The sequence below is a fragment of the Ranitomeya imitator genome, chromosome 1, assembly GCF_032444005.1.
Source record: "Ranitomeya imitator isolate aRanImi1 chromosome 1, aRanImi1.pri, whole genome shotgun sequence".
NCBI lineage: Eukaryota > Metazoa > Chordata > Amphibia > Anura > Dendrobatidae > Ranitomeya > Ranitomeya imitator.
The window spans coordinates 1144769758-1144797622 of record NC_091282.1 but is presented as its reverse complement, the minus strand read 5'-3'; the positions used below and the strand labels follow the sequence as shown (position 1 = coordinate 1144797622).

General features: G+C 47.5%; 1 protein-coding gene across 1 annotated transcript; it reads right to left on the bottom strand.

Moving 5' to 3' along the window:
* Nucleotides 1-266: 266 nt before the first annotated feature.
* LOC138657069 (UDP-glucose 6-dehydrogenase-like) lies at nt 267-26614 on the bottom strand. The gene is made up of 12 exons (XM_069744582.1): nt 26483-26614; nt 19417-19585; nt 14114-14215; nt 10849-11049; nt 9354-9551; nt 9109-9256; nt 8477-8571; nt 7883-8013; nt 6803-6936; nt 6450-6541; nt 6156-6266; nt 267-2359 (listed from the first exon to the last, which is right to left on the bottom strand). Exons 2-12 carry the CDS (start codon nt 19576-19578, stop codon nt 2249-2251), a joined length of 1485 nt encoding a protein of 494 aa, XP_069600683.1. The 5' UTR covers nt 19579-19585; nt 26483-26614; the 3' UTR covers nt 267-2248.
* Nucleotides 26615-27865: the final 1251 nt, after the last annotated feature.

Here is a 27865-nt window from a genome sequence, read left to right as displayed (position 1 = left end):
AAGTAGAATGTGCAGGGAAACAAATCTATAAAAGCCAAACCTTGCAAAACTTTTAATGACAATTGCAAAAAATAGATTTTTTTTTGTCTAAAATGCCTGCAATTCAAATATTGTAAAAAAAAGTTCTTAAAGTTGTACCAAGTTGCAATAATACATGTATTTCAAGTATAAAAAAAAAAAAAAAAAAAAAAAAAATAATGGTCAGGGTTTGTTTTATTTTTGAGAGATTTTAAAACATGATGCCTACATATTGAAAGTTTTGAGAGAAAAAAAAAAAAAAAAAACACTTTTTTTTTTGGATGCCCATTTCCCAAGCACAATCACTAGGTGCACGAACAGAACAAGTATGATATGTGATCGCCGATTATAAAAATATAAAAATGTTCCCAAAAAAATAGATCTGATTCAAAAGTGTCCCTTATAAATAACCACGTAGAAAAATAATGCACAAAATCCGCGGTGATGTAATGCGTTACTGCAGAGCCTTTATACAGAGGCCATGAAACTTCAATGGATAAAGTGATTATATTCTGTAGTTCTACAAAAATAGTAAAAATGATTGTTTGGTCGGAAGTGTAATAGTTTACAAATACGTTATCTATTGGGGACATTGAGAATCAACCAAGTTCTCCGCACCTGCAGAAAGAAAATGTAACACTAAGGCTGGCCGAATCCTGGAGGTGTAGACCGCTCCTGGAGGTGTAGACCGCTCCTGGAGGTGTAGACCGCTCCTGGAGGTGTAGACCGCTCCTGGAGGTGTAGAGCGCTCCTGGAGGTGTAAAGCGCTCCTGGGAGGTGTAGACCGCTCCTGGAGGTGTAGAGCGCTCCTGGAGGTGTAGACCGCTCCTGGAGGTGTAGACCGCTCCTGGAGGTGTAGAGCGCTCCTGGAGGTGTAAAGCGCTCCTGGGAGGTGTAGACCGCTCCTGGAGGTGTAGAGCGCTCCTGGAGGTGTAGACCGCTCCTGGGAGGTGTAGACCGCCCCTGGGAGGTGTAGACCGCTCCTGGAGGTGTAGAGCGCTCCTGGAGGTGTAGAGCGCTCCTGGGAGGTGTAGACCGCTCCTGGAGGTGTAGAGCGCTCCTGGAGGTGTAGACCGCTCCTGGGAGGTGTAGACCGCCCCTGGGAGGTGTAGAGCGCTCCTGGAGGTGTAGACCGCTCCTGGAGGTGTAAAGCGCTCCTGGAGGTGCGGACCGCTCCTGGAGGTGTAGAGCGCTCCTGGAGGTGTAGAGCGCTCCTGGGAGGTGTAGACCGCTCCTGGAGGTGTAGAGCGCTCCTGGAGGTGTAGAGCGCTCCTGGAGGTGTAGAGCGCTCCTGGGAGGTGTAGACCGCTCCTGGAGGTGTAGAGCGCTCCTGGAGGTGTAGAGCGCTCCTGGGAGGTGTAGACCGCTCCTGGAGGTGTAGAGCGCTCCTGGAGGTGTAGACCGCTCCTGGAGGTGTAGAGCGCTCCTGGAGGTGTAGACCGCTCCTGGAGGTGTAGAGCGCTCCTGGGAGGTGTAGACCGCTCCTGGAGGTGTAGAGCGCTCCTGGGAGGTGTAGACCGCTCCTGGAGGTGTAGAGCGCTCCTGGAGGTGTAGAGCGCTCCTGGAGGTGTAGAGCGCTCCTGGGAGGTGTAGACCGCTCCTGGAGGTGTAGAGCGCTCCTGGAGGTGTAGAGCGCTCCTGGGAGGTGTAGACCGCTCCTGGAGGTGTAGAGCGCTCCTGGAGGTGTAGACCGCTCCTGGGAGGTGTAGACCGCCCCTGGGAGGTGTAGAGCGCTCCTGGAGGTGTAGACCGCTCCTGGGAGGTGTAGACCGCCCCTGGGAGGTGTAGACCGCTCCTGGAGGTGTAGACCGCTCCTGGAGGTGTAGAGCGCTCCTGGAGGTGCGGACCGCTCCTGGAGGTGTAGAGCGCTCCTGGAGGTGTAAAGCGCTCCTGGAGGTGTAGAGCGCTCCTGGAGGTGTAGAGCGCTCCTGGGAGGTGTAGACCGCTCCTGGAGGTGTAGAGCGCTCCTGGAGGTGTAGACCGCTCCTGGAGGTGTAGACCGCTCCTGGGAGGTGTAGACCGCTCCTGGGAGGTGTAGACCGCTCCTGGGAGGTGTAGACCGCTCCTGGGAGGTGTAGACCGCTCCTGGATCAGTCCATATACAATTGTGTTCTCGTGACGCCTTCCTCAGGGCAGGATTTATATTTCAAAAGACGTTATCATTTCCAGTCTCAAAAGACCTATATACAATAATAAAAAAAAATCCTTAACCCTTCCCCACCCAGTAGCTTTATACTCTGGCCTTCTTGAGGGGCACATCCCCGAGGCTGATCTTGGGCATGTCAGCTGTTGGTGTAAAAGGGATCCTCTTGGAAGCCACCTTTTTCCCGATGGTCTCAACCTGTAAATAAAAGTTTAAATTACAAGAATATTTAAATGATGGGAAAAAAAAAATGTAACAAAAAAATAAATAAATTACAACTTGGGAAGTTTGAACCACAATCATTTGTGATGATGGCTGCCAATAGACTACTAAAACAAAAAAAATATTTCACAAGTACAAGTTTTGTGGGCCATGTACAAACCGCGATTTTCAGACCGATCACAGCTTTCCTGCCCCAAACTAGCACCAGGTGTAAATAACAGGAAACATGCAAAACTAAGTTGGAATGGAGAACCATAGATATTGTCTGAACTAGTTTGTATAATAAAAAAAAAATAATTATATTGGCGTTCCTTCTAGGTATACTGAAAACTAGATGTGCAGTACTGTACACTTTGTACAGGGTCGCCCTCGCGTTATTAGCTATATGACATAATGAGATTTGTTGACTGAGCGCAGTTCCAGCTTTGGCCATTAGGTGTCAGTGCATACTAAGGATGTTGTGCTCCACTGAGGCCACGTTCACACTTCCAGTATTTGTGGCCAAAACAAATGTAACAGAAGTATAATAGAGACACGTCACCACTTCTGTATTTATCACCCACTCCTGGCTTTCACTTACAAATACTGATGTAAAATACTGCATGTGGCCTTAGAAGTATGGGTCTCACTGCAGCTCCCTGGATATATAAAGACAAACTACATATCTTTATACATGTAGCTAATGTAGGGAAGGCTGGAACGTCCGTTCTGACTCTTCAGTATGAGTCACGCTGAGAGGAACAACCAGAACGTCTCCTACTCCCTGAGGTCACCAATGTCCTTATTGCAGAATGTCTGTATGGCTGCACCCAAGGTTCACAGTCTGCGTCGCCCACGGGATGAATTTCTCATGTCTCAATTTATAAGCGTTTAATTTAGAAAAGCTGCGTGTATACGACCGGCACCAGTGTAGATCGGACATTACCGATAGTGATATCCGAGGATGCGGTCTGGCTGTGACAGTGACCGATTCCATCAATTTCACAACTTGGGGGGAGTTTACCCCTCTATGAGTCAAAAGGAAATCCTGGATTGTGTCTACAAGAAAAGAGGCCTGGTGCCCGGGTCATTGATCGCTGAGCCGGAGATCCAGCACTTACACATGTCTGCTAATCGCACGGCAGGCGGCACAAAGCCTAAATGGCATCACACAAGGGCTTTCTACATGCAGAATAGGGCACACGGACCCCATAGACCTCCTTGTATGAGCAGCGCCAGGTATCCGTCCCCCCAGCTCTGCAGTCCGGGTCTTTCCTAGTATTACACGGCAGCCATTACCTCTAGTGACCGGACTGTAGTGCTACAAAAATTGACAAAGTGAATTTTGAAATCTCTAACAAGTCAATAAGATAAAAGTAAAAATTCACATATAACTTATATTGTGGCAATCCGGCACGGGAAGCCTGCTGACAGTCATTCCCTTACTTAGGATATAAAGCCGGCCATACATACAGGTCCTTCTCAAAAAAATTAGCATATAGTGTTAAATTTCATTATTTACCATAATGTAATGATTACAATTAAACTTTCATATATTATAGATTCATTATCCACCAACTGAAATTTGTCAGGTCTATTATTGTTTTAATACTGATGATTTTGGCATACAACTCCTGATAACCCAAAAAACCTGTCTCAATAAATTAGCATATCAAGAAAAGGTTCTGTAAACGACCTATTACCCTAATCTTCTGAATCAACTAATTAACTATAAACACATGCAAAAGATACCTGAGGCTTTTATAAACTCCCTGCCTGGTTCATTACTCAAAACCCCCATCATGGGTAAGGGTACCGTCACACAGTGCAATTTTCATCGCTACGACGGCACGATTCGTGACGCTCCAGCATCGTAACAATATCGCTCCAGCGTCGTAGACTGCTGTCACACTTTGCAATGTACGACGCTGGAGCGATAATTTCATGACGTATGTGCGATGTAGAAGACGTTGGTTACTATGCGCACATCGTATACGATATATGTTACACCATGCGATCATGCCGCCACAGCGGGACACTAGACGACGAAAGAAAGTTTCAAACGATCTGCTACGACGTACGATTCTCAGCGGGGTCCCTGATCGCAGGAGCGTGTCAGACACTGCGATATCGTAACTATATCGCTCGAACGTCACGAATCGTGCCGTCGTAGCGATCAAAATTGCACTGTGTGACAGTACCCTAAGACTAGCGACCTGACAGATGTCAAGAAGGCCATCATTGACACCCTCAAGCAAGAGGGTAAGACCCAGAAAGAAATTTCTCAACAAATAGGCTGTTCCCAGAGTGCTGTATCAAGGCACCTCAATGGTAAGTCTGTTGGAAGGAAACAATGTGGCAGAAAACGCTGTACAACGAGAAGAGGAGACCGGACCCTGAGGAAGATTGTGGAGAAGGACCGATTCCAGACCTTGGGGAACCTGAGGAAGCAGTGGACTGAGTCTGGTGTGGAAACATCCAGAGCCACCGTGCACAGGCATGTGCAGGAAATGGGCTACAGGTGCCGCATTCCCCAGGTAAAGCCACTTTTGAACCATAAACAGCGGCAGAGGCGCCTGACCTGGGCTACAGAGAAGCAGCACTGGACTGTTGCTAAGTGGTCCCAAGTACTTTTTTCTGATGAAAGCAAATTTTGCATGTCATTCGGAAATCAAGGTGCCAGAGTCTGGAGGAAGACTGGGGAGAAGGAAATGCCAAAATGCCTGAAGTCCAGTGTCAAGTACCCACAGTCAGTGATGGTGTGGGGTGCCATGTCAGCTGCTGGTGTTGGTCCACTGTGTTTCATCAAGGGCAGGGTCAATGCAGCTAGCTATCAGGAGATTTTGGAGCACTTCATGCTTCCATCGGCTGAAATGCTTTATGGAGATGAAGATTTCATTTTTCAGCACGACCTGGCACCTGCTCACAGTGCCAAAACCACTGGTAAATGGTTTACTGACCATGGTATTACTGTGCTCAATTGGCCTGCCAACTCTCCTGACCTGAACCCCATAGAGAATCTGTGGGATATTGTGAAGAGAAAGTTGAGAGACGCAAGACCCAACACTCTGGATGAGCTTAAGGCGGCTATTGAAGCATCCTGGGCCTCCATAACATCTCAGCAGTGTCACAGGCTGATTGCCTCCATGCCACGCCGCATTGAAGCAGTCATTTCTGCCAAAGGATTCCCGACCAAGTATTGAGTGCATAACTGAACATTATTATTTGATGGTTTTTTTGTTTGTTATTAAAAAACACTTTTATTTGATTGGATGGGTGAAATATGCTAATTTATTGAGACAGGTTTTTTGGGTTATCAGGAGTTGTATGCCAAAATCATCAGTATTAAAACAATAAAAGACCTGACAAATTTCAGTTGGTGGATAATGAATCTATAATATATGAAAGTTTAATTGTAATCATTACATTATGGTAAATAATGAAATTTAACACTATATGCTAATTTTTTGAGAAGGACCTGTATAAGATAAAATCTGACAGCAGATCCTCCATATATAGGAGCGCTCCATCCGTTTCCAATAGGAAGAGAGGAAAAGTCGCTCCCAGATTCCTCTAGCAGTGGATTATCTCCCCTTTGGGATTGCAATGGCCGATCCTGCTCTCCCCTGAGGTGGTCTGTCGGGGGACAGTCAGGAGGCCCCCATTCAAACCAGCTAGTTGGCCAGTCCCAACCAAAAGTCAGCGGGTTTGGCGGAATTTCATCAGGAATGAATTGTTGTTATTTACTGCAGAATAAATAGCCGTCACGGGAACAACGTTCACACGGATATACCTGAAAGCCAATGTTCTGCAGCTCCCCATGAAGGTCGTCCAGGACCCGGCGGCCATCGAATATGAACGCTGGCTTTAACATCTTGGAATGGATGCGTTGGAAATCCAGTTCCTACCACAACAGAAACATGGAGGTCAGCCTTCACTACAGATCAGGACATCCTCAACATGGTGGACAGGTCAACATATAGATACAAATGCAGAGCGTCCGGGCCAATGTAACAGTACAAACCAGTGCTCCCAGCACAGAAGGATCAGGAAAGAAAAGGGAAGGGATCGGCATTTCTTTGCTCACCTTAAACATGTCCCACTCTGTGCAGATCACTATGGCGTGAGCTCCCTCACAGGCCTCGTATGGATCCGGGGAGATATGGACCAGCTTCTCCACTGAGGGGGGGATGGATACATATAATAACCTCATTAGAGGAGTCCATGAACAAAAAATGTACAAAATATTACAACAATCTGGAATAATCCTGTCCAACTTCGCTCGAAGTAATAGTGATCTAATCTAGTAATGAGGTCAGAAAGGGGCAAACGACTAATCTGGGAGGAACAAAGCCCGCCAATAAGTGAGAATAGCCAGCAAACAGTGCAATGGTTGGCGGCTAAGGTCGCCCATTTCTCCAGCAGCCCCACGTCACGTACCTCTGTCGTCAGCAGTCACTCCAGGCTGGGATAAGTCCATGACGATTTGTTCCCTTGGTACTTTGGGATCGAATATGTGCAGCTTGGCCCCTTCATCCATAAGGTACTTGCAGATGTAGATGCTGGAGGATTCTCTGAGGAAAAGTAACGCAACAGTTTTGGTGAATTTCCATCACAACTAATACATCTACATGAGCAGCCACATAAAGGTCTCCATTCACTGCAAGAACTGCCAGGCCTGGCTTGTCACTCTCCACATGGAGGAACGTTACTCCATAGTCCCCAGTCATATAGCCAAATCTGATCTCATACTTTGCACTGAAGAGAGGCAACATCCCAAAACATGTGTCTGCAAATTGAGATTCTGGATTGGCTTTTATTCATGTCATGTGGAGAGGCTCATTAAAGGGTCGATATTGACTTTTAGGATTGCTACTTCCGATATTGGTGCTGGAGTTCTAGTCCTCTTCCTCTCCTTACATATTCAATGTTCCACATCTCACACAGCAAAACCTGCTGGTATGCAAAGGACCTTATAAACCAATATGGAACAGCACAGACAGCTGTACTGTAACGGCAGCACAAGGTCACATGGCTACCAGCAGGGGTCAGAATGGCACGTTATGGAGTAATGGTGGATCTGCACTGGCCAATTATCGGGAACGAGTAATTATTGTGCCCCATTTATTTGCCTTTCTAAAGAAGCTGCCAATCACCAGACAAACAAAAATGCTTGTTATATAACAAGCACCTTCTGCATCGCCAACTGGTGGTCATTTAATGGCTGCAATCAGCCAGTGTAAACTTCTCCCAATGAATATTTGGAGCATTTTTGATGTTGAAGATTTTCTGCAAGAGAGATTGACCTGCTGCGGATCTCACCCTGCGGTGGCCGTGCGATTTCTCTACATCCATCTACTTTGCTGAAACGGCTTAAACGATGATTTGGGGCAACAAAAATACGCACCAAAAACTCATTATGGGAACTGAACATTTAGTACACCGAATTCTTTTCTCAGGCCCAGCGGTCATAAATCTCTCTTCGCGCTTTGGTGTCAGGCGTCTCTGGAGGTCACCTACCTTGTGTCACCAGTGTCCTTTTTGAAGGCAAATCCTAACACTGCAATTTTTTTGTCAGTCACGGTGTTGAAGAGACAATCGATGATCCTAGAGGTAAACCTCCGCCTCTGGTAGTCATTCATGTCAATCACCTGGAATGAGAAGAGCGGTCGAGCAGGTCGTGGTGTGAATACCTTCACAAATCTTGTGTCCATCATGGACTTCAAGATGACAGCACATCCATAGCTGGATACATGTGATCTCGGAAGTCTGTAACCACACGAATGTCCTGAAACCAACCTCAATCCCATCATCTTAATGTCAAAATATGGCAGCAGATGCTCCCTCAGATTATGTGCACTGGCCGCTAACATTATATCCCAAGGAACTAGAAGAATTGTCAAGCATCTTACGTGCACGACCAAGTCAGAATATTAGATTACCTGGGACTCAAGACAAGTGGGCAACTGACACGGCCAGCCCCCAACCCAGCACCTCTCCTGTGTCCGGAGCCTGTACAACGTATTCGTGCCGTACTAACAATATCTCACATGCCACCAACTCACGGAAACCAGAAATATAAGCCGCTGGCATGACACCCGGTGGGAAACCTACCTGCTGCCAGTATTTTGCAACTTCGTGCAGATTTAAAACTTCACACAAATAAACTAAATTAAGTACATCTTTCTGGAAGCAGCTACCACCAAAACCTACAAAAACAGAAAAATATTATATGCAGGAGATATAACATGAAAAAGTCATCATCAAATACACTGATCATATTGTACATAGATGATCATAGTGATCTATACCCTTACCAACATTTCTGGCATTGGAAATATAGAACTTTGCTATTGTTGGGAGCGATTACTTGGCCACTGGAACTGGACTTCAATTTATCTGGTTGGATAATAAAACTACTTTCTTACCCCCCCCAGCACATATGACAAATGTTCTGAATAGGCCGTCCATTGATCAGATACATGCAAAACAAATGACGGGCGTTGTCAGCCGGGATGGGCAGGTGTAAGGACACCACCAGCCTGTGTGATGCAGGTGTAGTTTTCTATAACTGGAGGAATCCTTACGAGGGACCCCAATTCTATTATTTACTGCATGGGGTGTATCTACACTCTAGGCTTCACCTTCCCCCAATTCTACAGTACGATCATAGTTACCTAGCAGGAACCATCTATGGTACAGAACCACTAACACAATGCATACATATTTATTAGGGCCATTCTTACCAACACTGGCTTTAAGGAATTTATTTCCAATTCTTTGGTCCATCCCAATAGCCCTGGCCACTTCTTCTACATCTGCGCCAGTCGCTTCACACAAGGCACTGATGGAGTTAATACTGCTGATCCTCTGGGCAAGGAACGCATTAGCAGCCTAAAAGGAGGTGAAAACCACACTATGAACACGACGGAACACAAGTCAACGAGTTATGATGCTCCTGTGTAAATACCAGGAAAATATGCGCCCTCACCAATTTGGAAAGCTCAGAGGACCAAGTGTTGGTGGTGATAATCTTCTCCGAAGGGACCCAGTTTTCATAAACAGCACACAGGGCGCGCACCGCTCTCTGTCCTTCGGGGGTTTCATCTCCCCCAATCAGGACACGGTCAGGGTTTTTAAGATCCTTGATGGCCGTTCCTTCCGCAAGGAACTCTGGATTAGACAGCACCTTGGAGGAAAGACGATCAAACCATTAGTACATGTGAAATGTAAAAGGCTAGGTGGACAATTGCCACCATTTGTATAAATATTGTTATCTATTGCAAACCCTGTACCTGTAGCCATAAATCCTACTGCACATACATGGGATCCATCGGTGATCTAATATACCGTATATACTCGAGTATAAGCCGACCCCCCTAATTCTGCCACAAAAAACTGGGAAAACTTATTGACTCAAATATAAGCCTAGGGTGGAAAATGCAGCAGCTACCGGTGAATTTCAAAAATAAAAATAGATGCTCCATACCGTTCATTATTGCCCCATAGATTATCCATATATAGCTGTGCCATATAGAATGCTCTGCACCGTTCATTATGGTCCTATAGATGCTCCTTATAAAGCTGTGCCCCATATGCTCTGCACCGTTCAGTTTGGCCCCATAGGTGCTCCACATAAATCTGTGCCATATATAACGCTGCTGCTGCTGCAATAAAAGAAAAAAAACACATACTCACCTTTCTTGCTTGCAGCTCCCCAGCGTCCGGTCCCGGCGTCTCTCCGCACTGACTGATCAGGCAGAGGGCACCGCGCACACTATATGCGTCATCGCGCCTTCTGACCTGCACAGTCAGAGCGGAAAGACGCCGGGAAGATAGAGCGACGCCAGGAAAACGGAGCGGCGCCCGGCGTGTGGATCGTGGACAGGTAAATATGACATACTTACCTGCTCCCGGCGCGGTCCCTGGCTCCTTCCCCCGGACAGCTGGTCTTTGGGTGCCGCAGCTTCTTCCTCTATCAGTGGTCACCGTTACCGCTGATTAGAGAAATTAATATGCGGCTCCACCCCTATGGGAGTGGAGTCCATATTCATAAGTTTAATGAGCGGTCCCACGTGACCGCTGTACAGGAGAAGAGCTGCGGCACCCGAAGACAGTGTGACGGGCAGGGGGAGTGTCAGGATCGCCGGGACTAGGTAAGTATGCCTCAGACCTCTCCCCCCCCCCCCCCTCACCCGCCGACCCTGCCACAGACCGTGACTCGAATATAAGCCGAGAGGGGCACTTTCAGCCCAAAATTTTGGGCTGAAAATCTCGGCTTATACTCGAGTATATACGGTATATGAGCTCCTCCCAAAGTAAAGCGAAGGATCAGAGATTTCCTAAATCTTTTTCCCTCCCTTTGACCACTGATACAAGTGATTGCTGAGCACTCATTCAGATGCACGCTCCTGCGAGGAACTTGCGCTATTCTAGAATCTTGCAAACATTTTTAAAAACTCCTTTTGGTGAACTCTTCTAAATACCTGAAGGTTGAGGTTGGGTTTTGTGTTGGCATCAAAGATCCGACGAATGCTCTCGGCAGCTCTCACGGGCACCGTGCTCTTTTCCGTCACAATTTTGTACCCATTGGAGTTCTGAACAATCCTTCGGGCACAAGCTTCAATGTACTTGAGATCTGCAGCTCGGCCTTTTCCCATACCATAGGTTTTCGTTGGGGTGTTAACCTGCCCAGGAGGAAAAAAAAAAAGTTAAAATTAATAAATACTTACGGTAATTCTTCTAAAATGTAAAAAAAAAAAAGCCTGGAGTCAGCAAATTGCACAGACCAGTCCCCTGGATACTTTGGCTTGCTAGTATATAGTTTGGCTCGTGTTCGATTACAGGTATTATGCTCTTTTGACCTATGATTGGGATTTTCTGTCTCCATCGGTTCATATGGGTGTCTTGTGGCTATTTGGCCTTATTCATCTTGAGGGTGTGTGAGTTACCCCTTTTGGTTACTCTCAGATTCCCCATGAGCCATTAGGTAGGACAATATTGTTATATATGCTTAGTATATCCTATGGGCTTGGTGACAGGCTGTATTATTGTTTAAATATATGAACATGTATTTTGTATCCAGGTGGTCTGTGGTGATATTGTGTTTAATTGTTTTTATTGTTTTGCCAATAATGTGTTTTTTGTAATTTGTTTATATATCGGGTGGTGTGCAATTTTGTAGCAGTGTCTTTTTTCTTTCTTTTGTTCAAGCAAATTGCACAGAAACATGTCTGACTGCATTTTTCGTGTTGCATACATGTTATATAACCTGCTTATTATCTATTCTCAAAAGGTGTCTGGAGTTATAGCTAAAGGGCAACTAGAAATACACAGCAGTCAAAAGGATCACTTCTCTCGGATGCAGCCCTCGACTTTATCAAGTGCTGCAAAACCAATAGGCACAAATGGCTGCTGATGCTTACGGTGTATTATGGACAGGGGCATCGTGAGGCTCCGTAATCCTATCTTCTGGGAAGCTCATGACTAGCATGCACCACGGATAACCCTTATCCCATTAGCCTGACCGGACAACTTCAAACAATCCTTTACAATATGTAACTGGTTAACATGTTGGAACTGGATGAAAGGGCAGCAGGCGGGTTATACGGGTAGTGACATATGGATATATATACAGTCAGGGCCCAAAAAGTTGGCACCCTTGAAATTGTTCCAGAGAATGAAGTATTTCTCCCAGAAAATAATTGCAATTAGATGTTAAATTTCCTTTGTGTGTATTGGAATAACACAGAAAAAAAGGCAAACCCCTAAAATGGGCCAGACACAATTGTTGGCACTCAACTTAATATTAGGTTGCACATCCTTTGGAATAAATAACTGCAATCAATCTCTTCCTATAACCACCAACAAGCTTCTTGCACCTCTCAGCTGGAATTTTGGAGCACTCGTCTTTTGCTAACTGCTCCAGGTCTCTCATATGTGAAGGCGCCTTCTCACCAACAGAAATTTCAAGTTCTCTCCACAGGTGTTCACTGGGATTTAGATCCAGACTCATTGCTGGTCACTTCATAACTCTCCAGTTTGTTTCCATCCATTTCTGGGTGCTTCTTTAAGCAAGTTTGGGGGTCAATGTCCTTCTGGAAGGGCACAAACCCAGCTTTCTGACATCGGACACAACATTGCGACCCAAAATACTTTGGTAATCTTTAGAATTAATGCACACAGTCATTGGGCACCCTATGCCAAAGGCAGCAAAACAACCCCAAAAGTTCTTTGAACCTCCACCATATTTGACTGTAGGTACTGTGTTCTTCTCTCATTATCTGTGAACAGAATAATTTTCTTTAGCAAAAAGCTCTATTTTGGTCTCATTTATCCACAAGACGCTTTCCTAGATGGAGTTTGGCAAACTGTAGTCTAGCTTTTTTTATGTCTCTATGTAACTGAAATAATCTTCTGGGAGAAAAGCTTCATTTTCTGGAACAATTTCAAGGGTGGAAATACTTGTGGCCATGACTGTATATCGTGCAAAGGAGCACGAAGGAAAGTCCTGGATGGAAGGTATGTGTCACCAAGGTGGCTAGCTTCGGTGATGCAAGTATCAGAATTAAAGGTTCCAACAATGGTAGGTTGTTGAGAATGTTTTTATTGGGACTGCATTTTGGGACCAGGATTTAGGAGCGGGATTTAGGAGCAACCGAATGAGTCTGGGTGGGAAATTTGGCTCCCTTACCTCCAATCAGAGTTTTGCAGGTCTTACAAAGGGCAGCTGAAGTCGCTCAAGTGTGTCTAGTGTGTGGCGGCTGCAGTCTATTCATTATTGCTGACTAGACAGAGAAGTAGTGTCTGGATTGATGCACTGGAGACCATGGTGTATCTTTTGCCTACCCAGAGAAGAGATGGTTTTCTTCCTGTGTTATTTGTTTAAGCCAGGGAAAGGCTATTTTGCCTTCATGTGCCATCTATTAATGGTTTATGACAAATAAACAAACCTAAGACAGTATGACACTGGAACAAAGTGCCATTGTGTACCCAAACCGCTACCAGACTACTTGAAGCCCTACAATGGACAGGGGTGGCTTTACAGCTACTTACAAGTGTGGCTTCTCAATCCTTACCCAAAACCTCTATAACCAGAGACAGAACTAAAAATAAAACACCCCCCCACCCAAAACACAGGACTGGTGTCGGCACCCTTATTTAAGGCTCTGTGGACAAAAGGAGGTGTACACTCCCGTCATTTAGCGTCAACAGAAGACTGATGTGTGCCACTTACTGGGTGTGATCACCTTCCATCTTCAGGAGCACACTGCCTTTAGGCAAGCAGGAGGCAGAGAGGCAGAGGAGCGCTGTGCTCCTGAATATAAAAGCCGAGCACTCCATGCTAGTGGCCATGATTGACGGTTCGGACTAATCGCGTCGTGTCACTGGTCCAAACTGTTCGCTCTATCCCGGTACAAACAGAGCAAGCGTTACCTCTGCGGCATTGGAGAAGTGCAGGATCATTGCTGATCCAGTGATCTGCCAGCTTCAGAGCAGCAGCCGCAAGCTATATAGCCAACAGCTAGCAAGCACACACTTCTGGCCTAAGAAACCGGCCACTCCTGATAAGACTGCAGAGGTGGCTGATAACCTAGGCAGCGAACAGTGAACTATAGAAGAAATGAATACTTCCATTCTTGAGAGCGGAAAGGATTTTAAATAAACAGTAAATTGCAATATCGCTTCTTTTTTATACAGGTAATTTTATCCATTTAACAAAATGAGAACCTATAAAAATAAATAACTTACAGAAATGAACACAAGATCAGCCTCTTGTATGGCTGCATCAATGTCAGTGGAGTAAAACAGGTTTTTTCCTCGGCAGGATTCAACCACTTCTTTCAGTCCAGGCTGCAAGAAAAAAAAAAATTATAATAATGGTCGCCACAAAGAGTCAGCACAGCCAGACCCACGACCCGGGGAGAACTCAGAAGGGATCTCATGAAGATGAAAGCACAATGCCGGCTTCACGTGTCCAGCTGGGTGTTCTTCACCTTGAGCTCCGGCATCCAAAGCCGGACAGAAAAATGCTAGAATCACAAGTGATCCCACCGGAAACACACCGGTCATCAATTTTAGGTCACTGCTTTTGTCCTACGCTGCAGGATTTAATTTAGGTAGATGGTTAGATTTATTACTGCACCATAGATGGAGATCCTTGTGTAAGTTCCAGCATAACCAGTGCTGGGACTGCTCTGCTTTACTAGGTGTAGTTCTCGTGCTGACCCCTAGGGGCAGACGTGCCGCACTTCCTGTGCTGAGCTGGCACTCTGGAGATCTCAGCTGGAATCCTCAGGACATTTTCTGCAGAAATCTCCTTGTCGGAGGCACAGAGGATGTGATCACCTTCTTGTCGCACAATTACTAGTCACACACAGAGAAGAGCTGCATTTTCTAGATTTTGTGACGTCTGTCAAGGCACATACCTACAGCCAAACATCATCAATCATCTATCAATAAGAGGCTTTTTTTTGTTTGTTTTTTTAGGGTACGTGTCCACGTTCAGGATGGCCGGCGCTTTGGACAGAGCGCAAAACTCGCTCCGCCCCCTTCGTAGACGCGATGATGCCGGATGTGTTCATTGCACACATCCAGAATCATCACACCCCACACATAGGGCCCTGTGTTTTACCTTGCGGCGGCGCAGCGTCGCCGCAAGGTAAACGGACATGCTGCGATCTAAAAAGACGCGCCGCATGTCCGGAAACGCAGGGCCGCAGGATGCGTGTTACCAAGCATAGTGGAGACGGGATTTCATGAAATCCCCTCCACTATGCTGTAACATCTGGACGCTGCGTGTTTGACGCTGCAGCTCTATATGCAGCAAACACGCAGTGTTTCCTGGACGTAGAAACATACCCTTAGGCTATGTGCACACGTCCGGAAAGTATGCAGAAATTTCCTGCGAAAATCCTGAGGTTTTCCGCAGGAATTCTGCAAGCAGTTTTGTTGCGTTTTTAGTGTGGATGTTTCGCGTTTTTTTTTCCGGAGGTTCCCAATGTAATAATATAGTGGGAAATCCGTTTAAAATCCACAAAATTAATGAATATGCTGTGTATTTTTCTGCATGATTTTTTTTGCGGAAAAAAATGCAACATGTGCACAAAAATTGCGGAAACCATTCAAAATGATGGGATGCTTAATGTATGCGTTTAAGCGTTTTTGCCGCTGAAAGCCACCAAAAAAACGAGCAAAAAACGTGAAAAATCCGCAAGTAATCCGGAACGTGTGCACATACCTTAGGGGTTTCATTTAAAGCAGTGAGAATAGTGTCACAGCATAAGGGGTCTCTCAACAGGGGGGGGGGGGGTATCGATGAGATAGATGATGTTGGGGGAGAGATGTTTTGGGTAGTTGTAGTTTCATCGATTACATTGTTTTCAGGGGAGATAAGGAGTCCGGCAGCCGCCATGTCTGCTCCCCGTATTCACAACACATGAACACTCAGCAGAGTCAAGCAATCATGGGTGTTGGGGAAGGAGTGAGAGATTGTTAATTTGGCAGACAGCCATCTCACAGCCAGTTTAGGCCCCATTCACATTTTCAGTATTTGGTCAGTTTTTTACCTCAGTATTTGTAAGGCAAGAGCAGGTGAGGAACAATCAGAGGAAACGTCTAATAGAAACACGTCACCTCTTCTGTAATATCACCCACGCCTTCCAAATACTGAGGTAGAAAACTCACCAAATACTCGATGTGTGCACATGGCAGTAATGTCTTCCCAGAAAGATCGTGGTTTGATGTATTGTATTTTCAAACCCATCAATCCAGTTCGAGGCCAATATGGCCGCACACAAGTACTGAGCATTTATCATGCCATCGATTCAGAAATTGTTATTCAGAGATCAGCCTAGGTTCTTGCTCCTGTGTGTCACCTTTACATCGCACTCAGCCACGGATTTATTCTTCACCACAATAGAAGAAATATAGGACGGGAGAAAAACATGTCCTAGGGCCCAACCCATGGAAATGTCACCCGTGCCTGCACATCACGTACATGGCCACTTACCATACTCTGATGTATGTATGACTGTGTGATATACAGTGGGGCAAAAAAGTATTTAGTCAGTCAGCAATAGTGCAAGTTCCACCACTTAAAAAGATGAGAGGCGTCTGTAATTTACATCATAGGTAGACCTCAACTATGGGAGACAAACTGAGAAAAAAAAATCCAGAAAATCACATTGTCTGTTTTTTTAACATTTTATTTGCATATTATGGTGGAAAATAAGTATTTGGTCAGAAACAAACAATCAAGATTTAAGGCTCTCACAGACCTGTAACTTCTTCTTTTAGGCTATGTTCACACTTTGCAGATTCCACTGCGGATTTTTCCGCAGCAGAATTCCAAAATCCGCAGTGAAAACCGCAGCGCGTTTTCACTGCGGATTTATCGCGGTTTTTACTGCGTTTTCTTCTGCGGATTTTCAACTGCAGTTTTCTATTGGAGCAGCTGAAAATCCGCAGAAAAGAAGTGACATGCTGCGGAATGTAATCCGCAGCGTTTCCGCGCGGATTTTTCTGCAGCATGTGCACAGCGTTTTTTGTTTCCCATAGCTTTACATTGAAATGTAAACTCATGGGAAACTGCTGCGGATCCGCAGCGGTCAAATCCGCTGCGGATCCGCAGCAAAATCCGCAAAGTGTGAATATAGCCTAAGAGTCTCCTCTTTCCTCCACTCATTACCTGTAGTAATGGCACCTGTTTAATCTTGTTATCAGTATAAAAAGACACCTGTGCACACCCTCAAACAGTCTGACTCCAAACTCCACTATGGTGAAGACCAAAGAGCTGTCAAAGGACACCAGAAACAAAATTGTAGCCCTGCACCAGGCTGAGAAGACTGAATCTGCAATAGCCAACCAGCTTGGAGTGAAGAAATCAACAGTGGGAGCAATAATTAGAAAATGGAAGACATACAAGACCACTGATAATCTCCCTCGATCTGGGGCTCCACGCAAAATCCCACCCCGTGGGGTCAGAATGATCACAAGAACGGTGAGCAAAAATCCCAGAACCACGCGGGGGGACCTAGTGAATGAACTGCAGAGAGCTGGGACCAATGTAACGAGGCCTACCGTAAGTAACACACTACGCCACCATGGACTCAGATCCTGCAGTGCCAGACGTGTCCCACTGCTTAAGCCAGTACATGTCCGGGCCCGTCTGAAGTTTGCTAGAGAGCATTTGGATGATCCAGAGGAGTTTTGGGAGAATGTCCTATGGTCTGATGAAACCATACTAGAACTGTTTGGTAGAAACACAACTTGTCGTGTTTGGAGGAAAAAGAATACTGAGTTGCATCCATCAAACACCATACCTACTGTAAAGCATGGTGGTGGAAACATCATGCTTTGGGGCTGTTTCTCTGCAAAGGGGCCAGGACGATTGATCCGGGTACATGAAAGAATGAATGGGGCCATGTATCGTGAGATTTTGAGTGCAAACCTCCTTCCATCAGCAAGGGCATTGAAGATGAAACGTGGCTGGGTCTTTCAACATGACAATGATCCAAAGCACACCGCCAGGGCAACGAAGGAGTGGCTTCGTAAGAAGCATTTCAAGGTCCTGGAGTGGCCTAGCCAGTCTCCAGATCTCAACCCTATAGAAAACCTTTGGAGGGAGTTGAAAGTCCGTGTTGCCAAGTGAAAAGCCAAAAACATCACTGCTCTAGAGGAGATCTGCATGGAGGAATGGGCCAACATACCAACAACAGTGTGTGGCAACCTTGTGAAGACTTACAGAAAACGTTTGACCTCTGTCATTGCCAACAAAGGATATATTACAAAGTATTGAGATGAAATTTTGTTTCTGACCAAATACTTATTTTCCACCATAATATGCAAATAAAATGTTAAAAAAACAGACAATGTGATTTTCTGGATTTTTTTTTCTCAGTTTGTCTCCCATAGTTGAGGTCTACCTATGATGTAAATTACAGACGCCTCTCATCTTTTTAAGTGGTGGAACTTGCACTATTGCTGACTGACTAAATACTTTTTTGCCCCACTGTAGATGGACGCAGACTAGTGATGAGCGAGAGTGCTGGCATACGGCATTATCCGAGTACACTCGTGCCGCTGTTCGACAGCATCAACATTTTCAGGGATTGTCTAACAAACATGAAATAACTGCGTGTATTGCGGCTGTCGAACAGCCATGAGACATGCCACCGCGGAGATTTGAGCATATTTTTCTAGCACGATTAGGACACGAGCATGCTCAGATAACGCCTTATCCATCCTCGCTTATCACTACAGACAGATGTTAGGGTACCGTCACACTATAACATTTCGATCGCTACGACGGTACGATTCGTGACGTTCCAGCGATATCGTTACGATATCGCTGTGTCTGACACGCAGCAGCGATCAGGGATCCTGCTGAGAATCGTACGTCGTAGCAGATCGTATGGAACTTTCTTTCATCGCTGGATCTCCCGCTGTCATCGCTAGATCGGTGTGTGTGACACCGATCTAGCGATGCGATCCAGCGATGCGTTCGCTTGTAACCAGGGTAAACATCGGGTAACTAAGCGCAGGACCGCGCTTAGTTACCCGATGTTTACCCTGGTTACAAGCGTTAAACTAAAAAAAAACAAACAGCACATACTTACATTCTGGTGTCCGTCAGGTCCCTTGCCGTCTCTGCTTCCCGCACTGTGACTGCCGGCCGTAAAGTGAAAGCAGAGCACAGCGGCTGTGCTTTCACTTTCACTTTACGGCCGGCAGTCACTGAGTGCGGGAACCAGACGGCAAGGGACCTGACGGACACCAGAATGTAAGTATGTGCTGTTTGTTTTTTTTAGTTTAACGCTTGTAACCAGGGTAAACATCGGGTAACTAAGCGCGGTCCTGCGCTTAGTTACCCGATGTATACCCTGGTTACCCAGGGACCTCGGCATCGTTGGTCGCTGGAGAGCTGTCTGTGTGACAGCTCCCCAGCGACCACACTACGATTTACCTACGATCACGGCCAGGTCGTATCACTGGTCGTGATCGTAGGTAAATCGTATAGTGTGACAAATCCACATACACAGAAGATTCCTTACCTCATATATAGGGAGGGTGTCTGAATTCCAGGCATTTATTCGCGCCTCATTTACGTCCACCACCGTCACCCTGATATTGGGGCACATGTGAGCGATGACGCTGCAGGTTGGACCGCCAACATATCCAGCACCGATGCAGCAGATCTTCTTAATTTGAAACATTGTGATGCTGAAAAATAATCATAACATTACACGGTTATTATAAGGTAATGCGCCAGCTCTGTCTAGCTATAAGGACTAGAAAGGCAATATGGTGGCATCGGTTATAGGATGTTTTGCCCCCAGCAGTTTGCCCCTGGGTACATTTCGTCCCCAGCATTTGGCCCCCGGGATGATACTTACCTGTCGCAGCTGCAGCTTTTTGGGTCACGGAGTGCAGTCTAGCGGTTCCCCGTGACGTCAGATGGAAACAGTTGATTTAACATGTCACATAAGTGCAGCAATCTGTACAGAACTTTGGAAAAAACGGGGATTGAGGACAGGCGGGAACTCATGAACCACAAGGACAAACAGGGGCGAAACATCCAAATCCTGGTGGCATCATATGTATGGGGCGGTAATGCAGAATATACCTGAAGATGTGAAGCTCTGACATCGCACCATCATATTCCGCATCATCATCATCACTGTCCCCATTGGGGCTCCCAATCTAGATTCCTCATCAGTATGTTTTTGGAGTATGAGATTTAATCGGAGAACCCACACAAACATGGGAAGAACATACAAACTCCTTGCAGATGTTGTCCTTGGTGGGATTTGAATCTATTACCCCAATGCTGAGAATAAAATAATGGAGGTACAGTAGGCCCCCACACACAGGGTTCATCATCATGGATAGGGACATTCTCTGGAATAAGACATTGGATCACAGATATGAAGGTGTCATTGTATTCAGTTTCCTATGACCTACACGCCCATATAGACGGCTTAGGAGGGACCACCCAGAGCCACCCAGCTTTCCCAGTAGCAGATGGAGCCAAGAGTGGCCACCCAGCTTTCCCAGTAGCAGATGTAACCAAGAGGGGCCACCAAACTTTCCCAGTAACAGATGTAGCAAAGAATGGCTACCCAGCTTTCCCAGTAGAAGATGCAGTGAAGAATGGCTACCCAGCTTTCCCAGTAGAAGATGCAGTGAAGAATGGCTACCCAGCTTTCCCAGTAGAAGATGCAGTGAAGAATGGCTACCCAGCTTTCCCAGTAGAAGATGCAGTGAAGAATGGCTACCCAGCTTTCCCAGTAGAAGATGCAGTGAAGAATGGCTACCCAGCTTTCCCAGTACCAGATGTAGCTACAAAGAACTTTAAAATGAAATGACAAAATTAACACAGGGTTACAAAGTAATATTGTCTGACATGTGTATAATAAATACAATAGTTAGTATTGATCATCTCCACTGCCAAGATGGCGGGAGGAGCCATAAAGTGGTGGTGTACTGTCAGGAGCCCCCGACGTGCGGGCGACCTCGTCCGTGCAGGTAGTAAATGGAGCCTTTCATCCACTGACTGAATAGGGGGCATTCATGAGAGCGGTGGGACCTCGTCCAGTGTAATCATCACTGGGTATGGAGAGAATTACCACAATGATGAAGAAAAGCCATACATTTATGTGAGCTCACACTGCAATCTGTAGAACTACAAGTCACAGCCATTTCATATAATCAGTGGCCATAATGAGCTTTCTTATTATTCGAGTAATACCTGCAGTGGCGTAACGTGAAACTCATGAGCCCCGATGTGAAAGCTCCAACGAGGCCCCCAAATATTGTAAATCTTTAATAGCAGTAGTCTTTTTCTATAGGCCAAAGGGAATTTTAGGACCCCCTAGGCTCCAGGGCCCGGGTGCGATTGCAACCCCTGCACCTGTTGAAGTTACGCCCCTGAATACATGAGATTTGCTTTGACTTGTAGTTCTACATATTCGGCACTAGAAATATCTGGAGAACGTGCGATTTACCAGTGGCAGCAAATATTCTATGGGGGCCCTATAGGGGCGGTGAGAACGGCACACGGGATTCCTACTAGTCCGATTATAGGGACAAACCGCGCCAGAGGGGTCGACCCCCAACTCCGGGATATAGAATGGAAGGAAATTCAACCTTTACTTTCTTTTGGAACCAGTCCGGATTTTGGCTTTTTCCCCTATACCCAGACTGCTGTAATGACCCCTTGTTGGTGGCAGGCCAGCTCCTGCTCTAGTTCACACGTGTAGATTTGTTCCTATGGGCCCTGAGCTATTAGTAATCCACAGCCCATCATCCATGGGGCGGCACATGTGGCACAATCACAGGTTTCATACAGTAAGGACCCTCCATGGCCCCATCTCCTGAGTGATCAGCAAATATGGATCCGATTACAGGAGCCTCCAGATCAAAGACAGATGTAGCAGCCAAGAGGAGAACCAGCAAGGTATACAGTATATACACACAGTACAGGATCAGCAAGGTATACAGTATATACACACAGTACAGGATCAGCAAGGTATACAGTATATACACCTCCCAGGATCAGCAAGGTATACAGTATATACACCGTACAGGATCAGCAAGGTATACAGTATATACACCGTACAGGATCAGCAAGGTATACAGTATATACACACAGTACAGGATCAGCAAGGTATACAGTATATACACCGTACAGGATCAGCAAGGTATACAGTATATACACCGTACAGGATCAGCAAGGTATACTGTATATACACCGTACAGGATCAGCAAGGTATACAGTATATACACCGTACAGGATCAGCAAGGTATACAGTATATACACCGTACAGGATCAGCAAGGTATACAGTATATACACAGTACAGGATCAGCAAGGTATACAGTATATACACACAGTACAGGATCAGCAAGGTATACAGTATATACACCTCCAAGGATCAGCAAGGTATACAGTATATACACCCCCCAGGATCAGCAAGGTATACAGTATATACACCTCCCAGGATCAGCAAGGTATACAGTATATACACCCCCCAGGATCAGCAAGGTATACAGTATATACACCGTACAGGATCATCAAGGTATACAGTATATACACCGTACAGGATCATCAAGGTATACAGTATATACACCGTACAGGATCAGCAAGGTATACAGTATATACACCTCCAAGGATCAGCCAGGTATATAGTATATACACCGTACAGGATCAGCAAGGTATACAGTATATACACAGTACAGGATCAGCAAGGTATACAGTATATACACACAGTACAGGATCAGCAAGGTATACAGTATATACACACAGTACAGGATCAGCAAGGTATACAGTATATACACCTCCCGGATCAGCAAGGTATACAGTATATACACCTCCCAGGATCAGCAAGGTATACAGTATATACACCTCCCGGATCAGCAAGGTATACAGTATATACACCTCCCAGGAACAGCAAGGTATACAGTATATACACCTCCCAGGATCAGCAAGGTATACAGTATGTACAGTACAGGGTCTCTAGTATATAGACATGCTGCTTAGTGTATATATTATACGCCATGTAATGCCCCCTCTGCAGTGCAAATGTACAGCCCTGGACAAATGTTGAGACTGACACTAATTTTGATTTTCACAAAGTTTTGCTTCTTTTAGTCAGATGTTTTGTTTATTAAGATATGAAATTCTGATAATTGTAATTGTTCACACTTTTATTGACAAATACATCAAGTTTATGAAACACTGAATATTTACAGCATTGTCCCTTATTTTTCAAGTCTTCTGCCATTCGCCTTCCTGGCAGCTGGATATCCGCTTCTGGGCCAAATCCTGACTGACGACCGCTAGTGATGAGTGAACATGCGGTAATAAGGTGTTATATGAGCATGCTCGGGTGCTAACTGAATGATTCCAGTGTCCTCGAACACATCATCTTTGTTGGATAATCCCTGCATGTGTTGTGGCAGTCTAACAGCCGGGAGACATGCAGCCGCGGGGACTCGGAACATATTTTTCGAGCACACCAAAGACACTTGGTTAGGACAGGAGCATGCTCAGATAACACCTTATCCCAGCAATTTCACTCATTACTAATGACCACCCATTTTCGTCTAATCCCTGCTTAAAGTTCATCACAATTTCTGTGTTTGTGTGTCCAACCGCCATTTAAGGATTGATCAGAGGACCACAATGGGATGGAGATCTGGGGAATTTTCTCACCATGGTCCCAAAATGCCAATGTTTTGTTCACTGAGCCACCTCGTTATTACTTTTGCCCTGTGACATGGTTTCCATCATCCTGGAAGAAGCAGTGTTCATCACCGAACTACTCCAGGATGGGTGGGAGACTTTGCTCTTGGAGGATGTTTGGATCCTTTATTCATGGCAGTCGTCTCCGCCAAATTTATGAGTGATCGTCCTCCATGGATGAAAAGGCTTTCGTCCAGAGTATTGGGCTCACCCACAATATTGACTAATAACAATGTCATGATGAATAAAAGAGGAGGAGGATGATGATGATGATGGAGAATGTGTCACAAGGGAAAAGTGATGGGCAAGTGGTGAGTTACACAAAACAGAAACTTTGGGTCCATGAGGAGAGATACACCCAGAAATCAATGACCGTGAGGACCAGAGGTCAATCCTCAACCAGCAGGGGGCAACACAGAGACTGATGAATGTAGATAATCTGCAAGAACTGACTACAAAGGATGGGTCAGCAGCAGCCAGGAGCTGGGTCAGCAGCGGATATCCAGCGAGTGACCTAGAACTGCACATCTGCCCCCAGTATAACAGCGCACAGATCCGCTCCCCCCAGTATAACAGCGCACAGATCCGCTGCCCCCCAGTATAACAGCGCACAGATCCGCTCCCCCCCAGTATAACAGCGCACAGATCCGCTGCCCCCCAGTATAACAGCGCACAGATCCGCTGCCCCCCAGTATAACAGCGCACAGATCCGCTCCCCCCAGTATAACAGCGCACAGATCCGCTCCCCCCAGTATAACAGCGCACAGATCCGCTCCCCCTCAGTATAACAGCGCACAGATCCGCTCCCCCCAGTATAACAGCGCACAGATCGGCTCCCCCAGTATAACAGCGCACAGATCGGCTCCCCCAGTATAACAGAGCACAGATCCGCTGCCCCCAGTATAACAGCGCACAGATCCGCTCCCCCAGTATAACAGCGCACAGATCCGCTGCCCCCCAGTATAACAGCGCACAGATCCGCTCCCCCCAGTATAACAGCGCACAGATCCGCTCCCCCCAGTATAACAGCGCACAGATCCGCTGCCCCCCAGTATAACAGCGCACAGATCCGCTCCCCCCAGTATAACAGCGCACAGATCCGCTCCCCCAGTATAACAGCACACAGATCCGCTCCCCCCAGTATAACAGCGCACAGATCCGCTCCCCCAGTATAACAGCGCACAGATCCGCTCCCCCAGTATAACAGCGCACAGATCCGCTGCCCCCCAGTATAACAGCGCACAGATCCGCTCCCCCAGTATAACAGCGCACAGATCCGCTCCCCCAGTATAACAGCGCACAGATCCGCTGCTCCCCAGTATAACAGCGCACAGATCCGCTCCCCCAGTATAACAGCGCACAGATCCGCTCCCCCAGTATAACAGCGCACAGATCCGCTGCCCCCCAGTATAACAGCGCACAGATCCGCTGCCCCCAGTATAACAGCGCACAGATCCGCTCCCCCTCAGTATAACAGCGCACAGATCCGCTCCCCCCAGTATAACAGCGCACAGATCCGCTGCCCCCAGTATAACAGCGCACAGATCCGCTGCCCCCAGTATAACAGCGCACAGATCCGCTCCCCCCAGTATAACAGCGCACAGATCCGCTCCCCCCAGTATAACAGCGCACAGATCCGCTGCCCCCCAGTATAACAGAGCACAGATCCGCTCCCCCCAGTATAACAGCGCACAGATCCGCTCCCCCAGTATAACAGCGCACAGATCCGCTCCCCCAGTATAACAGCGCACAGATCCGCTCCCCCTCAGTATAACAGCGCACAGATCCGCTCCCCCCAGTATAACAGCGCACAGATCCGCTCCCCCCAGTATAACAGCGCACAGATCCGCTCCCCCCAGTATAACAGCGCACAGATCCGCTCCCCCTCAGTATAACAGCGCACAGATCCGCTCCCCCTCAGTATAACAGCGCACAGATCCGCTCCCCCAGTATAACAGCGCACAGATCCGCTCCCCCAGTATAACAGCGCACAGATCCGCTCCCCCTCAGTATAACAGCGCACAGATCCGCTCCCCCCAGTATAACAGCGCACAGATCCGCTCCCCCTCAGTATAACAGCGCACAGATCCGCTCCCCCCAGTATAACAGCGCACAGATCCGCTCCCCCCAGTATAACAGCGCACAGATCCGCTCCCCCAGTATAACAGCGCACAGATCCGCTCCCCCCAGTATAACAGCGCACAGATCCGCTCCCCCCAGTATAACAGCGCACAGATCCGCTCCCCCAGTATAACAGAGCACAGATCCGCTCCCCCAGTATAACAGCGCACAGATCCGCTCCCCCCCAGTATAACAGCGCACAGATCCGCTCCCCCCAGTATAACAGAGCACAGATCCGCTCCCCCCAGTATAACAGCGCACAGATCCGCTCCCCCAGTATAACAGCGCACAGATCCGCTCCCCCAGTATAACAGCACACAGATCCGCTCCCCCAGTATAACAGCGCACAGATCCGCTCCCCCCAGTATAACAGAGCACAGATCCGCTCCCCCCAGTATAACAGCGCACAGATCCGCTCCCCCAGTATAACAGCGCACAGATCCGCTCCCCCAGTATAACAGCGCACAGATCCGCTCCCCCCAGTATAACAGCGCACAGATCCGCTGCCCCCCAGTATAACAGCGCACAGATCCGCTCCCCCAGTATAACAGCGCACAGATCCGCTCCCCCAGTATAACAGCGCACAGATCCGCTCCCCCAGTATAACAGCGCACAGATCCGCTCCCCCAGTATAACAGCGCACAGATCCGCTCCCCCCCAGTATAACAGCGCACAGATCCGCTCCCCCAGTATAACAGCGCACAGATCCGCTCCCCCAGTATCACCTCACACTTTCCCCGGTATAACGCCTTACCTGGAGAGTGCAGTGAGGAGCCCAGTACTGTGTCACCACGGCCGGGTGGGCTGTAGGTCCATATACCCGGCAGCAGCTCCACCCACGGGGGAGGAGAGGGGGTGTGCCGGGCCGCCCGGGGGTAGTGCTCATGGTGAGGGAGGGTCGGGATAATGGGGGATGGGGGGATGGATGGATCTGTGGGGGGCGGGGAGGGCTCTGGCTCCGGATGTAGATGTCACATTCCGCCCCCTTATACCGCGCACATATTATATCCGTACATACATTACACTGTGAGGGACGGGCCTGAGCCGCCGCTGCTGCCGGACTGTCAGCTCCTTCCCTGGGCCCAGAGCATTGTATGACGGGAACAGTGCAGGGAGACAGAGCACGTACCGACCCCATAGTGTACGGAGAGCACGTACCGACCCCATAGTGTACGGAGAGCACGTACCGACCCCATAGCGTACGGAGAGCACGTACCGACCCTATAGTATACGGAGAGCACGTACCGACCCCATAGTGTACGGAGAGCACGTACCGACCGCATAGTATACGGAGAGCACGTACCGACCCCATAGTGTACAGAGAGCACGTACCGACCCCATAGTGTACGGAGAGCACGTACCGACCCCATAGTGTACGGAGAGCACGTACCGACCCTATAGTATACGGAGAGCACGTACCGACCCCATAGTGTACGGAGAGCACGTACCGACCCCATAGTATACGGAGAGCACGTACCGACCCCATAGTGTACGGAGAGCACGTACCGACCCCATAGTGTACGGAGAGCACGTACCGACCTCATAGCGTACGGAGAGCACGTACCGACCCCATAGTGTACGGAGAGCACGTACCGACCTCATAGCGTACGGAGAGCACGTACCGACCCCATAGTGTACGGAGAGCACGTACCGACCCCATAGCGTACGGAGAGCACGTACCGACCCCATAGTGTACGGAGAGCACGTACCGACCCCATAGTATACGGAGAGCACGTACCGACCCCATAGAGTACGGAGAGCACGTACCGACCCCATAGTGTACGGAGAGCACGTACCGACCTCATAGCGTACGGAGAGCACGTACCGACCCCATAGTGTACGGAGAGCACGTACCGACCCCATAGCGTACGGAGAGCACGTACCAACCCCATAGCGTACGGAGAGCACGTACCGACCCCATAGTGTACGGAGAGCACGTACCGACCCCATAGTGTAGGGAGAGCACGTACCGACCCCATAGCGTACGGAGAGCACGTACCGACCCCATAGTGTACGGAGAGCACGTACCGACCCCATAGTATACGGAGAGCACGTACCGACCGCATAGTGTACGGAGAGCACGTACCGACCCCATAGCGTACGGAGAGCACGTACCGACCTCATAGCGTACGGAGAG

Coding starts and splice junctions, on each gene's coding strand:
- LOC138657069 (XM_069744582.1), bottom strand. CDS start 19,578: ATGTTTCAAATTAAGAAGATCTGCTGCATCGGTGCTGGATATGTTGGC. Junction 8,014..8,476: donor TTGCAAAATACTGGCAGCAG/GTAGGTTTCCCA, acceptor TTCTCATTCCAG/GTGATTGACATGAATGACTA. Junction 2,360..6,155: donor TGCAGAACATTGGCTTTCAG/GTATATCCGTGT, acceptor TTTTATTTACAG/GTTGAGACCATCGGGAAAAA.